General features: G+C 43.0%; 1 protein-coding gene across 1 annotated transcript in view; it reads left to right on the plus strand.

Moving 5' to 3' along the window:
* Window positions 1–15,580, plus strand: part of LNX2 (ligand of numb-protein X 2) — a 179,926-nt gene that overhangs the window by 110,862 nt on the left and 53,484 nt on the right. The window contains 1 exon segment of the mRNA XM_040426175.1: window positions 12,614–12,861. Coding sequence (XP_040282109.1) covers window positions 12,614–12,861 — 248 coding nt within the window.

Below are 15,580 nucleotides of genomic sequence, written 5' to 3' on the forward strand. Positions count from 1 at the left end.
CCTATGTAGTACTGCCTATGTGATACATATGTAATTGTTGCCCCAATTACACAAACTTGTTTCTTCTGCACATCCTAGCAGTGGAAAGTTACCTAATGTTTCCTGTTAAAATTACGTCCTCCCCACAGAGCTGCTGCTTGGATAAAGTTACCACAGCTGGTAAGAAGCTCCAGCTGTTGTAACTCTCTCCAATGCAGACAGAAGAGGGTGGTGAAGACGACAACCACACCTGCGCTCCCCTCCAACTCTCTACCTGACTGCACCCAGGTGGACTGCCCCAGCTACTCTCCTACCAATTTCACAATGGAGCTGTCCCTTATATAGGGCGGTGCGTTTAGGTAATAGATCACTTTAAAACCAATTTCCTTTCTCAAAATAATTTTTTATGATTAGGTTGGAAAACTCATCATGTGAAACGCAGAGAAGAGTCATTCGTTGCCAAGTTCTCGTTATATGGTTACTGCTAACCAGAAGTCACACATTTCCTGCATTCTTTCCTCATTCTCTTACCTTTCCTCACTCTGATTTTTCCCTCCTGCGGTCTATTACTTTTGCTTGGAGACGAACAGTTTGACAGTTATTTTTGGAATCAAATACAAGTGTTAACACTTTGTGCTACAACCTCCCAATTTCATCACCTTTCATTTATTTTCCTACAACTTATGGTCATTACAGACTAGAACTGCGATGGCGTGCAAAATGACCCCACAGTGCACAGGTGTGTTCAAGACCAGCTTAAAATTCACTTTTAATCCAATGTATTTTACTAATCTGCTGTTATTTGCAATGTTTAAACATTTCTAGCACTTTTACTTTACTTCTAAATGATTACTATAACAAGATTACTTTTTTGGACTTCTCCATAAACATTTTTGAGAAACAGGAAATCCATGAGAGCATTTTTGGGTGATATAATGCAAATATAGTTCTATCTCATTGCTACCACAGATTTTTGCTTTCTCAGTCCAGTTTGCAGTATTTATTTTACTTACATAGTGCGAACATATTCCCCAGCGCTATAGAGACAGTATCATTACTCTGTCCCCAATGGGGCTCACAATCTAAGTTCTCTATCAGTATGTCATTGGAGTGTGGGAGGAAACCGGAGAACCGGAGGAAACCCACACACGGGGAGAACATACAACTCCAGATGTAGTCCTTTGTCGGATTTGAACCTAGGACCGGTGCTGTAAGGCGCCAGTGCTAACCACTCAGCCACCATGCTGCCCATTAACTATATTTATTATACTTAGATGCAACCAGTTGTTTGTTCCATATTGCCCAAAGACACAGCACACAGACACAGCGCTAGGCTATTTGCAGCCTTGTGCAACCTTTTTAGACCTACCTTTTGACCTGCTCTTACACTATGGGCTCTTTCACACTAGCAGATGCCATGCGGGTAATCCACTGCGTGAAAGAAAGCCAAGCCGCGCTCTGGACAGCAGAGACACAGAGCATTAACATGATTGATAAAGCTCCGTGCCTCTATGTGTACTTTTTACTACAAAATCATGGGGACAACTTTATCTCACTGTGATTTTGTAGTAAAAAGATCACAGAGAGGCACAGAGCATTATCAATGATGTTAATGCTCCGTGTCTCTGCTGTCTGCATCGGGTCTTGGCTGTTATTCACGCAGCGGATTACCCGCACGGCATCCGCTCGTGTGAAAGAGCCCTATACAGTGCATTTGAAAAGTCTTCAGACCTTTTCATTTTTTTCATATTTTGGTAAGTTGCGGCCTTGTGCTAAAAAAAAAATCAAGTTTCCCCTCTCAGTCTGAACTTAATATCCCATAATAAGAAAGTGAAAACAGAATTGTAGATTTTTTGCAAATGTATTTAAAAGGAAAAACTTAAATTTTGCATGGACATAGGTATTTTCCATACCCCTTGCTATGACACTTGACAAGGCTCTTGGGCCTTCCTTTTCTCTTGATCATCTTTGAGATGTTTGTACACCTTGATTGGAGTCCACATGTGCTCAATTTAGTTGATTGGCCATGATTTGAAGATACACAGCCCAGTGTATATAAGGTCTCAGAGCCAACAATGGATATCAGAGCAAAAACCAAGCCATGAGGAAGAAGAGCTCAGAGGCACAGATCTGGAGGAGAGTATAAAGATTTTTGCTGTACTAAAAGCTCCCAAGAGCATAGGGGCCTCCATAATTCTTAAATAAAAGAGGTTTGGAACAACTAGGACTTGCCCTAGAGCTGGCCATTACACCAAACCAAAGTAATCGGGGAAGAAGTGCCTTGGTAAGATAGGTGACCAGGAACCCAATGATTACTCTGGCTGAGCTCCAAAGATCCTGTGTGCAGATGGGAGAAACTTCCAGAAGCTCAACCATCACTGCAGCACTCCACCAATCTGAGCTTTGTGGCAGGGTGGCTAGAAAGTGGCCTCTCCTCAGTAAAAGACACATGGGGTTTGCAAAAAAAAAATAAAAACAACTTTCTCTGGTCTGATGAAACCAAGATTGGATTTTTTGGCCTCACGTCTAAGCGTTGTGTCTGGATGAAACCAGGCACAGCTGATCACCTGCCCAATACCATCCCTACAGTGAAGCATGGTGGTGGCAGGAGTCCTGCACGTCAGCTTTTAGCTTAGCGAAGCAGGCACAGGTAGGAGCCGCTCCGCTCTGCTAATCCTTGCATAGCACATGGTTACAGGGTGCTATGCCAGGATTTAGTAAACCTCTGGGGGGGCACAGGCAGGAGCAGCAATGTGTGCTCCTGCCCCTACTCCGTGCGCTGCGGTCCCATTGATAAACTGTAGACTCCATACACCGAAGTCAGCAGTGGTGCAGAAAAGTGAATTAAAGTGCACAGGGAAAGATGCGCTTTAGGGAGGGAAGACTATGTTAAAAATCCATAATAAAGTATATTGCAAAGATTATTATTAGGGCATTTTACAAAAAACTATTAAAAGTTTAGTTACTCCTAAAATTGTAGCAGGGGGCCCTGCTGCATATGTTGTCTTAGGGCCCATGAGCTTTAGGTTACATCTCTGGCATCTAAGTAATTATTTTATTGAGGATGGAACTGACTAGGATAGGGCCTTGTTGTGATGCCTAATAAGAGGTAGCTCTGAGCCACCAGATTTTCGACATGAACAGAATCAAACTCAGCTGCCTCCAGTAATACCTTATGGAGCTGAAGGTATCCCAACATCAATCCAAATACAGTAGGTGAAACTCGAAAAACTAAGAATGTCGTGCAAAGTTCATTTATTTCAGTAATGCAACTTCAAAGGGGAAACTAATATATGAGACTCATTACATGCAAAGCGAGATCTTTCAAGCCTTTATTTGTTATAATTTGGATGATTATAGGTTACAGCTTATGGAACCCCAAAGTCACAATCTCAGGTCCCCTTTGCTCAGGGGGTATGGATTAATTAGCTGACTAGAGTCTGACACTTTGAGCCTAGAATATTGAACCTTTTCACAAAATTCTAATTTTAAGTTGCATTAATGCAATTCCTTTTAATTTGCATTACTGAAATAAATGGACTTTTGCACGATATTCTCATTTTTCGAGTTTCACCTGTATAGCAAAGCCTGTAGATAGATGTGGCGCCGATAAGAACGTTGACATCTATGGTTAATATGGTTGGAGAGTAGGTCGCCCTGAAAGGCATCTGGATGTCTATAGCACAGAGTCTATTTGTGTGGTTTCTATTGGTGCATTTAGCACAGCAGCATATAATGTATGTATCCCCGCCGTTTTCTGCCCTGTCAGCAGCTCTTTGTAGCAGTGCTTGTAGTGTTCTGCATGAGAATAGCATTAATACTGAGAAGACGCAGGCAGCCGCTCGCAGTACTGTGCCCGGATACTGCACTTCAAAAATATTTTGTATCAATGTATTTAGAGTTACTACTTCGTAATAGAACTGACGTAGGTGACATGATCTCCTTACTACTGCGCAAGCGAGTGCGGTAGGACAGCAGCGGGAATTGATTTGCTGCACATAGGCGCCATTCACTGTACACAACCTTACGTGCAACGTGCGGATCTCGATCTCCATTTAGTCACGGAATGACAGAATTCCCCAGTTACCTGTTTATTTTATTTCCTATTACGAGCAGCGCATTGTTACAGGTTGCTTAAAATGTCTTCTAATGACTGCAAATCCCAGAGAAAGTCATTGTAAAGAATTGAGTAAGCAATTATACCATCTCAGACACTCCTCTACCCCCCCTTAGCTTCTTCTACAATCTCATCCGTGAGATCAGCGCTCAGGGACCAAATTACAGATCAGCACAACTGCCTATTAGGTCGGAGAGTATTTGATCTTTTTTTTTTAATCTAGAACCGCTTATCGGCAGTACAGAGAGTAGCAGAGCCTGAATAGGACATTAACGGGGTGCTGAGACCCTTTGCCCTTGATGTCCTACTCCTTAGGACTCAGCATCGGTTTGATTGGTGTGAGTCTAACTTTTTGGGAACCCTACTGATCAGCACTATGAATTGGAAAATCTGCAGCACGTTTTGTCGCAAATCCTTAGCGAAATTTGACGCTAACCTGCGACAAAATTGACATGAGTTACATGCAGATATTGCTATGGATTTGCTGCAGATTTCACCCTGCGGGGTGAAAATTAAAAAAAAAAAATGTGCTCCGCAGGTCTAGTTATTTAATGCAGACATCTCTTAAAATCTCACCAATTTTGGACACAGAAATCCGTTGCGGAAAATCTGCAGTATTTCCGGCACATGTGTGTTGCAAATTGCGGATCCGCAAAACACGGATGGCGTCCGTGAGTGTGCGGAATGGCACGGACAGCCTTTAATATAACTGCCTATTCTTGTCCGCAAAGCGCGGACAAGAATAGGACATGTTATTTTTTTTTTTGAGGTTCCACGGAACGGAGCACGGATTGCGGACAGCACACGTGAGTGCTGTCCGCATCTTTTGCAGCCCCATTGAAGTGAATGGGTCCGCATCCGAGCCGCCAAAACTGCGGCTCGGATGCGGACCTAAACAACGCCATGTGCATGAGGCCTGAGGTTGTTTCGGTGTGATGCTCAGGGAATGGAACTGATTTTCAGTTGCAGAAATTTCTGCAAGAAAATCTGCCACGTGTGAAGGCTCTCTTAGGACCAGTTGACACTGAGTTTTTTTGCACTGATTTTGGCGCGTTTCCTCCAAATCAGCTCCACAAATGCCTCCAAACAGCCTCCCATTTATTTCAGTGGGAAGCAGCACGTGGAAAAAAAAAGCAGCATTCCCTATCTTGGGGCAGAATACACTTTGAATCTCTTGTGAAAAGAATATGAAGCGTAAAAAACCTCTCCTTACGCGTCTGTGCAGTTTTTTGTGCAGCTGAAAATGCAGTTTCTGTATAGAAGTAACCACCGATTATTAAAAAATGCCATCGAAAACCACAGGAAAAACACACTACAAAAAAAAAAGCATGGATTCCGTGCTGATTTTGTAGGTTGAGGCCCGTCATGTGAAAAAATACTGTACTGTACAGCATCGTGGGATGAGATTTTAAGGGACACGTCCAACCTAGTCAGTTTTATGGATGCAGTTTTGGAAGCCAAACCCGGAGTTATTAAAAAAAGAGAAGAAGTCCTGATCCACTCCTGAGTCCGGCTAACAACACTGCATCAGGAAACCTGACCATGTGTGCCTCACCCTAAGAAATCTCATCCTTAGGGCGCATGCACGATGAACGATGTGCCGGCCGGGCAAATTGTTTGAATGGGGTCCGTGATACGCATCCGATGGTCCGCACCACAAAAAAATGTTTTTGCGGTGTAGAGCCGGAAAGTAACCCAACAGAAGCACTCCGTAGTGCTTCCGTGGGTTCCGTGCTCCATTCCGCACCGCACCTTCCGGATTACGGACCCATTCAAGTGAATAGGTCTGCATTCGTGATGCGGTGCAAAACTGCCAAGGCCCATATATTTATGGACCCGCTGTTTGCGGGCTGCAATACGAGCCCGGCCTTTTAACACGAGCGAGTTTTCCGCGCGGGTGAAACACGTGACATGAACGCATAGCACCCGCACTGAATCGTGACCCATTCATTTCAATGGGTCTGTGTACATGAGTGTTTTTTTTCACGCATCAGTTCTGTGTTGCGTGAAAAACGCAGCATGTTCTATATTCTGCTTTTTTCATGCAGCCCTGGCCCCATAGAAGTGAATGGGGCCTCAGTGAAAAACGCATTGTATCCCGAAGCAAGTCTGGCTGCGATGCCAGACTTGTTCCAGAAAAAAACGTAACAGATCAGGAAAGAAAAAACGGACGTGTGAATGGACCCTTAGCGTGTTAAAAATTTAGGCACAAAATTAAAATTCTCCATGTTCTCTGCACTTTTAGGCATCCCTTCAAAGGGAATCTCCAAGGGAATCCACACGAAGAATGATCATGTTGATTTATTTCCAGCAACACAGATTTTCTATCTGTGTGCGGAAAGAAACCTTCCATTTGAACCACAGCATGGATTTCCCATTGAATTGGAGGCTGATTGATAGCGAATTCCGCTCAGATCTTGGTGTGGAAAACATGGCCAAATCCGTATGGAAAATCAGCTTTTATTTATTCTTTGTACATTGTGTAGCTCAGGATTAGGGCTCATGCACACAACCCTATTTATCATTTTTTTGCGCATTGCACACGGATTCAATTCATTTCTATGGGTTCGTAAAAAAAATAAAAAATGACAGTACACGGATGTCATCCGTGTGCTGTCCGCCTCCGTGTGTCCTGCAAATGATGGAACATATCCTATTATCCGTGCTGTAGACGAGAATTTTCATTTCTAGGGATGTGAAGGAGATAAATGCGGATTGCACATGGAAGGTGTCTGTATTTTGCAGACCGCAATATAGACACAGTCATGTGCATGAGACCTTACCTGAAGTCCTTTGGGAAAGTAGACAGCACACATTATACAGTGCCTTGTAAAAGTATTCACCCCCCTTGACTTTTTTGTATTTGGTGCCTCACAACCTGGAATTAACATGGATTGTTTAAGGATTTGCATTATTTAATTTACAGAACATGTCCACAACTTTGAAGATTTTTTTTATTTTTATTATTGTGAAGCAAACAACAAATAGGACAAAATAACAGAAAAAGTCAATGTGCATAACTATTCACCCCCCTAAAGTCAATACTTTGTAGAGCCACCTTTTGCAGCAATCACAGCTCCGAGTCGCTTTGGATAAGTCTCTATGAGTTTGCCACATCTTACCACTGGGATTTTTGCCCATTCCTCCTTGCAAAACTGCTTCAGCTCCTTCAAGTTGGATGGTTTGCGCTTGTGAACAGCAATCTTTAAGTCTGACCACAGATTTTCTATTGGATTGAGATCTGGGCTTTGACTAGACCATTCCAACACATTTACATGTTTCCCCTTAAACCAGTCAAGTGTTGCTTTAGCCCTGTGTTTGGGTTCATTGTCTGGCTGGAAGGTGAACCTCCGTCCTAGCCTCAAATCACGCACAGAGTGGTACAGGTTTTGCTCAAGAATATCCCTGTATTCAGCACCATCCATCTTTCCCTCAACTCTGACCAGTTTCCCAGTCCCATCCCCACAGCATGATGCTGCCACCACCATGTCTCACTGTGGGATGGTGTTCTTTGGGTGATGTGATGTGTTGGGTTTGCGCTAGACATAGCTTTTTCTTTGATGGCCGAAAAGTTCAATGTTAGTGTCATCAGACCAGATCACCTTCCTCCATACATTTTGGGAGTCTTCCACATGCCTTTTCGCAAACTCACAACGTGACTTTTTGTTTTTAGCTGTAAGTAATGGCTTTCTTCTGACCACTCTGCCATAAAGCCCAACTCTATGGAGCGTACGGCTCATTGTCGTCCTATGTACAGATACTCCAGTCTCTGCTGTGGAACTCTGCAGCTCCTCCAGGGTTACCTTAGGTCTCTGCACTGCCTCTCTGATTAATGCCCTCCTTGCCCGGTCCGTGAGTTTTGGTTGGCGGCCGTCTCTTGGCAGGTTTGCTGTTGTGCCATGTTCTTTCCATTTGGTTATGATAGATTTGATGGTGCTCCTGGGGATCATCAAAGATCTGGATTTTTTTTTTATAACCTAACCCTGACTTGTACTTCTCAACAACATTGTCCCTTACTTGTTTGGAGAGTTCCTTGGTCTTCATGGCAGTGTTTGGTTAGCGATGCTTCTTGCTTAGGTGTTGCAGCCTCTGGGGCCTTTCAAAAAAGGTGTGTATATCTAATGACAGATCATGTGACACTTAGATTGCACACAGGTGGACATCATTTCACTAATTATGTGACTTCTGAAGGTAATTGGTTGCACCAGAGCTTTTTATGAGCTTCCTAACAAAGGGGGTGAATACATACGCACATGCCAATTTTCTGTTTTCTATTTCTAAACAATAGTTTTATTTATATATTTTTCTCATTTCACTTCACCATCTTAGACTATTGTGTTCTGGTCCATCACACAAAATTCAGATTAACAAAACATTGAACTTAAGGCTGCAAAATACGAAAAAGGCGAGGGGGTGAATACTTTTGCAAGGCACTGTATATAATGAGTTGGTTGGGATATATTCACATATTGCAGACATTTCTGCAACTGCCCCATTCATCTGAAGAGGCCTTGCACACGCTGCACAATCAACCTCCTTTAAATGTATGGAGCAAATTTCTGCACCAAATATATGTGACATGTGAATATATCCCTATGTGCAAAACTCAGCTCTGCTGCATTGACAAGCCTGGCTCTGCTACAGCTGTGTGCGTGGCTGATGTTTTAAGTAACGATTATATAACAGTTGTCAGCTCTGTATGCAATAACGGTCATATCCAGATTGTAATATAATGAGACAAGCATTCTCCATCCGGAATGTGATTGAAGTATAGTAAATCATCTAATCCTTCCAACACAATAAAACATGTCAGATTGTGGGGTTACATAACACGGGACAATGTACTGGTTTATTTCAGGATTCCGTAATCACCTCCCGGAGCCAGCTCAGGGGTCCGGATTATCAGCCTAATTGGTAGGAGGGGGTTAGTAATTATTATGGCCTATTCAGAAAGACCACCGAAAAAAAATGAATTGTGCTTATTATAGCGGCTTCTCTCTGTCCCTCAGCTCCGAAATGTGGCCACAAATAAGATCATGGTGGAATGAGATGAATCTGTTTAAAAATTCTGAATCAGTAGATTGTTCTGTAAGTGCTTTGGAAATGGGACGAACATCGAGCTTGGTACAATGGAACAGACAAAAATTGGTCGATTGCAGAGGTGTAAAACATTCAGCTAAAATTGGTTAAATAACCCATATCAGGTTGTGGGACTGTGAGTCCTCATCCTGCTCTCCTGGGGACATGCATGAAATGTCAACCATTCAAGACCATGACTGCTATGGGGCTCTTCAAGTTGGCCCAGCTGGGATTAGCCCCATCACCTTCGACACTGGAAGAGGAGAACCTGTCAGGACTTCCATCCTTGATAGCAAATCCCAGTTTGATCATTTCTTTGGATCCCCTTTGCTTCTATATACACCACTACACCCATGGGAGTCAATTGACATGCAGTCATTTCAGTGATTTCACTAAATGTTAGCACTCTTGCACGGAAGAGAAATGCACCTGATGTTGCTCTCTGGTAGTCTTTCGGTAACAGGTCCGTGTGAAAGAGTAAAGACCACTTTGGGCTCCAAAATTATGATTCCCAATAGTTATTTCCCTTCCTCTATCAAGAGTGTATGGGGGAACAAGAGCACCTAGTGGACTGGAAGGCTCGTAGAGGGTAGCTGCTTTTTGAATTTTGTGCTTCATCACAAACTAAATATATATAGTCTTAGATCACAAAGACCCAATCCTGAGCAGAAATTTTACTGGGGATACCTAGGCATAAGGAGTCTTACAGGCCATGTGGTATTCCTCTGGAAAAAAGGTATGCAAATCACCAGTTGGATGGTAGCTATCGTATAATTCAAGTAAAATTTTTAAAACTAGGAGTCTTGAGACATATGTTAGGGTTATAGCCAAGTCAGTACCTCATCTGTAGACAGCTGTTTCAGGGTGGTTGCCCTTCATCAGTGTAGGCAGAGAGAACTGACTTAGGCTACTTTCACACTTGCGGCAGTGTGATCCGGCGGGCAGTTCCATCGTTGGAACTGCCCGCCGGATCCGCCGATCTGCTGCTGACTGAAAGCATTTGTGAGACGGATTCGGGTGCGGATCCGTCTCACAAATGCATTGCAAGGACGGATCCGTCTCTCCGCTTGTCATGCGGACCGACGGATCCGTCTTGTAAATTTTTTCACATTTTTACCGATCTGCGCATGCCGGAACAACGGATCCGGCATTCCGGTATTCTGAATGCCGGATCCGGCGATAATTCATTCCTATGGGAAAAGATGCCGGATCCGGCGTTCAGGCAAGTCTTCAGTTTTTTTCGCCGGAGAGAAAACCGTAGCATGCTGCGGTTTTCTCTTTTGCCTGATCAGTCAAAACGACTGAACTGAAGACATCCTGATGCAAACTGAACGGATTGCTCTCCATTCAGAATGCATGGGGATAAAACTGATCAGTTCTTTTCCGGTATAGAGCCCCTGTGACGGAACTCTATGCCGGAAAAGAACAACGCAAGTGTGAAAGTAGCCTTAGCTGGGTGAGAGGTCTATGTTGGGGACTCAGTGGGTGCTATTTCTCTTTGGATATTGCCTAAAGGTCCCTTTGTGTGGGACGAAGCGTTCCTTCCTGATAATCTACTAAACGCTGGTAGATAGGGCTGCAGCTATCGACTATTTTTGTAATTGAGTATTCTACCGAATAATCCAACGATTAATCGAGTACTCTAATAACAAAAAACTAATTAAAAGAACATTTTCCTTTACAAAAACTCATCAGCCCCCCCCCCCTTCCCCCGAGCCATCAGCTTCCCCCCCCCCCCACGTGCCATCAGGTTCCCCCTCCAGTGCCATTAGCTGCCCACTTAGTGCCATCAGCTGGCCACTCAGCGCCATAAGCTTCCCACTCACTGCCGTCATCTGGGGGCGGAAGCTGATGGCACTGGTGGAGAACCTCATGGCACTTGGGGGGGCAGCTGATGGCTAATGCCATCACTCTTCCCCATACTGCCAGTGGGAAACGATGATTTGTCCTGCACAAAAGATCCAATTACCCGATGTACGAGTTTCACTCGTTCATCGTGTACTCGGCGGTGCATTTATACCGCAAGATCATTGCTAACAAGCGTTACTAGTAACACTCGTTAGCGATGATCTGTTCAATTGTCGGCCCGTGTAAAGGGCCCTTAATAGATATAAGGAGTCTTGTAGGCCATGCAACATGCCTCTGGGGAGAAGATATGGAAATTATCTCTTTACAAAAAAAAGAAATAATAAAACTAGTGGTACCAGAGGCACAGCTTTCTTTTATTTCATATCTGAAGAACTGTGTAAAATATGCTTGCTCAAGTTCGGATTATCTGAGGATTGAAAGTCCCATGCAACCCGTTTCAGTTCAAGCCCATGCTCATACTATGTTCCCGTCTATAGACGCCGTGTGTGCTGGTCATTACATTTATTGGCTGTCTTCTTCTTGAAGTCCTTTATCCGTACAGCTTCATGTCTCTGGAGATTCACCAAGAAAGTTCCATCTCTTTTACTTGTTAGCTGAAGACTATGTGCTCCTCAGAATTGCGCCTCAGAGACATTGATGCCCCTGTAATCATGTAATGTAAGCTTTTGGGGTCATGGAGCTTCAATCACCTCTTAACAATGCTTCAGTAATAATAATAACTTAGTTCTCATTATAGATTCTGAAAGAAGAATTTTAAGCTTAAACTGGGAGAATCTGCTGGATTTGTATGAAAGAAAGGTTACGGGTCATATCTGAAGATTCGTGTAAGCTGTGCTTGCTCATTTTTTATTTTTATCCTCTGGATAGACGGAAGTGCGGATTTACTGTATGTGTTCAGAGAGGAAAGTAAAAATATAGATTCTGACAAAGCGGAAAATGAGATAAATGTACTTAAAATATGCAATTTCCATCTCATTCTCCTCAAGTCTATGGCTCCCAGAAGCTTTTCCTTATTTGTCTCGGGGACTTTTGATTGTTGTTAATATTCTTTATCTTGAAGCTTTGATCTAGATTGGATTAGAATTATTGAACAAGCCTAGAATAGAGGCATTTTTCTGCGACTAATTTAAGGGGGCACACACCATAGAGGCAAACCATACAACTGCTATAGGGTCCTTGAGGAAAGGGGGCAACCCTGATTGGTCCTATTCCTCTAGACATCCAAAGGAACTGTTTGTTCACAAACAAGGGGTGAAGAAATGTCCCTAAAGTCATATAAAAGGTATGGAGAGGAAAACATACACCAGCCCCTACTGTTCTTGGTGGCAAAACCAATATTTTAATTTTATGGCCCATTTTTCTATGTATAACAATAGAATTATTATGTAGTTTTCTCAACACATCTTTATCCCATCAAAGGCATTGAGACAAAACCCCATGGATAGGGCATACGGAGGTTTGAAAATCAAAGCATTATACCCCAGAAAGGCATATCTCTTGTATGTAGAACTGTTGTATGTGTTTTAATAAATATTTGCATGGTTCTTAAAGGCTATCTTGTGTTTTTAGATGTCCAGGAGCATCTCACAGAAGACAAGTATTGGACCAGAAAAGAGCCAGCAAGCTGCAAATAGAGATTGAAGGAGAAAATGGCCCTGGTGTGATCGATCTCCCAACTGCTGTATCTCCGGATGTAGACAAGGCAGGAACAGGACCTGCACTGCTAGAAAGAAATGTCACACCAACTGTGCTTCCCTTGTGGTCAGATGACCAGGGCTTTGATAACCCTGCCTTCGAAGAAAGCACCGTATCTGACAGTATGTATATTAAACTTAATGTGATCAAAATTAGGGCTAGGGAAACAAATGTCAGGAGCCAGGTTGCACTTGCATAACAAAAAGAAGGTAGACAAGGACAAAGTAATGGTAGGATCTAACCATCCATAAGGCACCGTTACTATGGCACAATTGCACCCACAATAGCCAGAGTTTCCACAGCGTGGCTCACATGCCTCTTTCATTTGGCTCATTTCCATCCAACCCATTGCCAAACAAGTGACATGGGTTGGCTAGACAGTCAAGGCCAATGGTCTGTGGCGTAACACACCTTATTCTTTCTTTTCCCACGTATGTGGACCTGGCTTAGGACTTGCATGCATTTCAAATAGAAGCATACTGAGGTTGTGGCATCCACCAGAACCAGATGCTATATTTGTAGAGGTATCTGCCCCTAGAAGCCAGTCTCGGGAAGAATAGCTTTGTGCATATGGTGCCTGATGGAGAATTGTTTACCAGCACATGGAGTCCTGGACAGTCCTCTGTGTGCTTTTGAATAGACTCAGTGCTGTGTGTATGATGCCTTATGCTGAACTTTTATTGCACCTTTCAGGTTCTAACCTTGTTGAGAAAATATCAATAAGCTAACGGTGGCATTTACTTGGCATTTTAACCCTAGACCCTGTAAGCCTATTCAGTAGTGTACTTTTGTATTGTTTGTGTAGAAATCTCAGCAGTTGCTATTACACGGTAATTGCATTTCCCCCATCTTTCAATCAGTAAAGCCTCGTAGAAGTCAAGGTCGGGTCTTCTTTGTTCTTTGCCTTCCTGTTTTTATATTGTGTCTAACAACTATGTTATATTTACCTAACTGCCAATAATTCTTCACCCATCTAATAAATCCCATGCAGAAATGAATCTAAAAGTCAATTACAAGCATGAAGAAAAATAGGCTCCCTCTTGAGGAGAATGCATTACCAATTATCCTAATTATTTACCATTGTCAGAGGCTGGCAAAAATATTACTGTTAGAAATATGAAAAGTAACAGTTCAGTGTTGTCTGCTTCTAAAAGATGTGAGTGAGAGCTATGACCAAACATGATCCATGACTGGAGCCATCTATTGATGTCACTAGACGGATGACGCATCCCCTTGAATCAGCTAGTGATGTCACCAGACAGATGACACATCACTGGAATTAGCTAGTAAATGTCAACAGAAAAATGATGCATCACTGGAATCAGCTAGTGATGTCATCAGACAGTTGATGCATTACTGTCACAAGACAGATAACAATGGCCAGAATCAGCTAATGATGTCACCAGACAGATGACGCATGGCCAGAATCAGCTAATGATGTCACCAGATAGATGACACATAACTGGAATTGGCTAGTGATGTCACCAGACAGATGAGGCATCACTGGAGTCAACTGGTGATGTCATCAGACAGATGAAGCATCACTGGAATCAGCTAGTGATGTCACCAGACAGAGACCCACCACTGGAGTCAACTGGTGATGTCACCAGACAGATGACACATCACTTGAATGCGCCAGTGATGTCACCAGACAGATGACACATCATTGGAATGAGCCAGTGCGGTCACCAGACAGCTGAAACATCACTGGAATCAGCTAGTGATGTCACCAGACAGTTGATGATTTTACTGTCACAAGACAGATAACAATGGCCAGAATCAGCTAGTGATGTCACCAGACAGATGACATATGAAAAGAATCAGGTAGTGATGTCACCAGACAGATGACGCATGACCAGAATCAGCTAATGATGTCACAAGATAGATGACACATCACTGGAATTGGCTAGTGATGTCACCAGACAGATGAGGCATCACTGGAGTCAAGTGGTGATGTCACCAGACAGAATCAGCTAGTGATGTCACCAAACAGATGACTCATCACTGGAATCAGTTATTTATGTCACCAGACAGATGAGGCATCACTGGAATCAGCTAGTGATGTCACCAGACAGAGACCCACCACTGGAGTCAACTGGTGATGTCACTAGACAGATGACACATCACTGGAATCAGCTAGTGAGGTCACCAGACAGATGACACATCACTGGAATCAGCTAGTGATGTCACCAGACAGATGACACATCACTGGAATCAGCTAGTGATTTCCCCAGAAGATTACACATCACTGGGATCAGCTAGTAATGTCCCATGACAGATAAGACTGACTGAAATATCTGAGCCACTTTGCGGGCTCCATAGATTGGTGTGGGTCCCAGAGGTGGAGTATGCCCCCAATGTCTGAGGTGAAACAACCTCTTTAACTAAATGTGCATTTTTTGTGTGAGATTTGGCACGGCTTGTTCTATTTTGTAACACAGATCACCCACTTAAACTGTGTGTTAACACATCAGAAAGGGGTCATTTTTAAACTCAATATTTATAGAAAACATTTTTTTATATGCATTTTGACTGTTTTTCTTTTTCATTTTGGCAGTACTTTACCATTGAAAATTAAATACTAATTATCTATCATCTGTAGCAGTCAGCACAAATGATAAAACTCCTATATAGATAGGTAATCCATTGTCACTTTACTGCTCCTGTGAGGGGAACATGTTATCCAAATGGTAATCCCCATTATAATAGTAGATGTAGAATTTGGATAACAGTGACTGCTCTGAGCCAGGATAAAGATTCCCACAGAAGAGCATTGCACTTATTAGTGTAATGTGTGATGGTCTATTTGAGACAATACAGGGGGGCTCTCTCTGGTCACAG

This window comes from Bufo bufo, chromosome 3 (genome assembly GCF_905171765.1).
Source record: "Bufo bufo chromosome 3, aBufBuf1.1, whole genome shotgun sequence".
NCBI classification, from domain to species: Eukaryota; Metazoa; Chordata; class Amphibia; order Anura; family Bufonidae; genus Bufo; species Bufo bufo.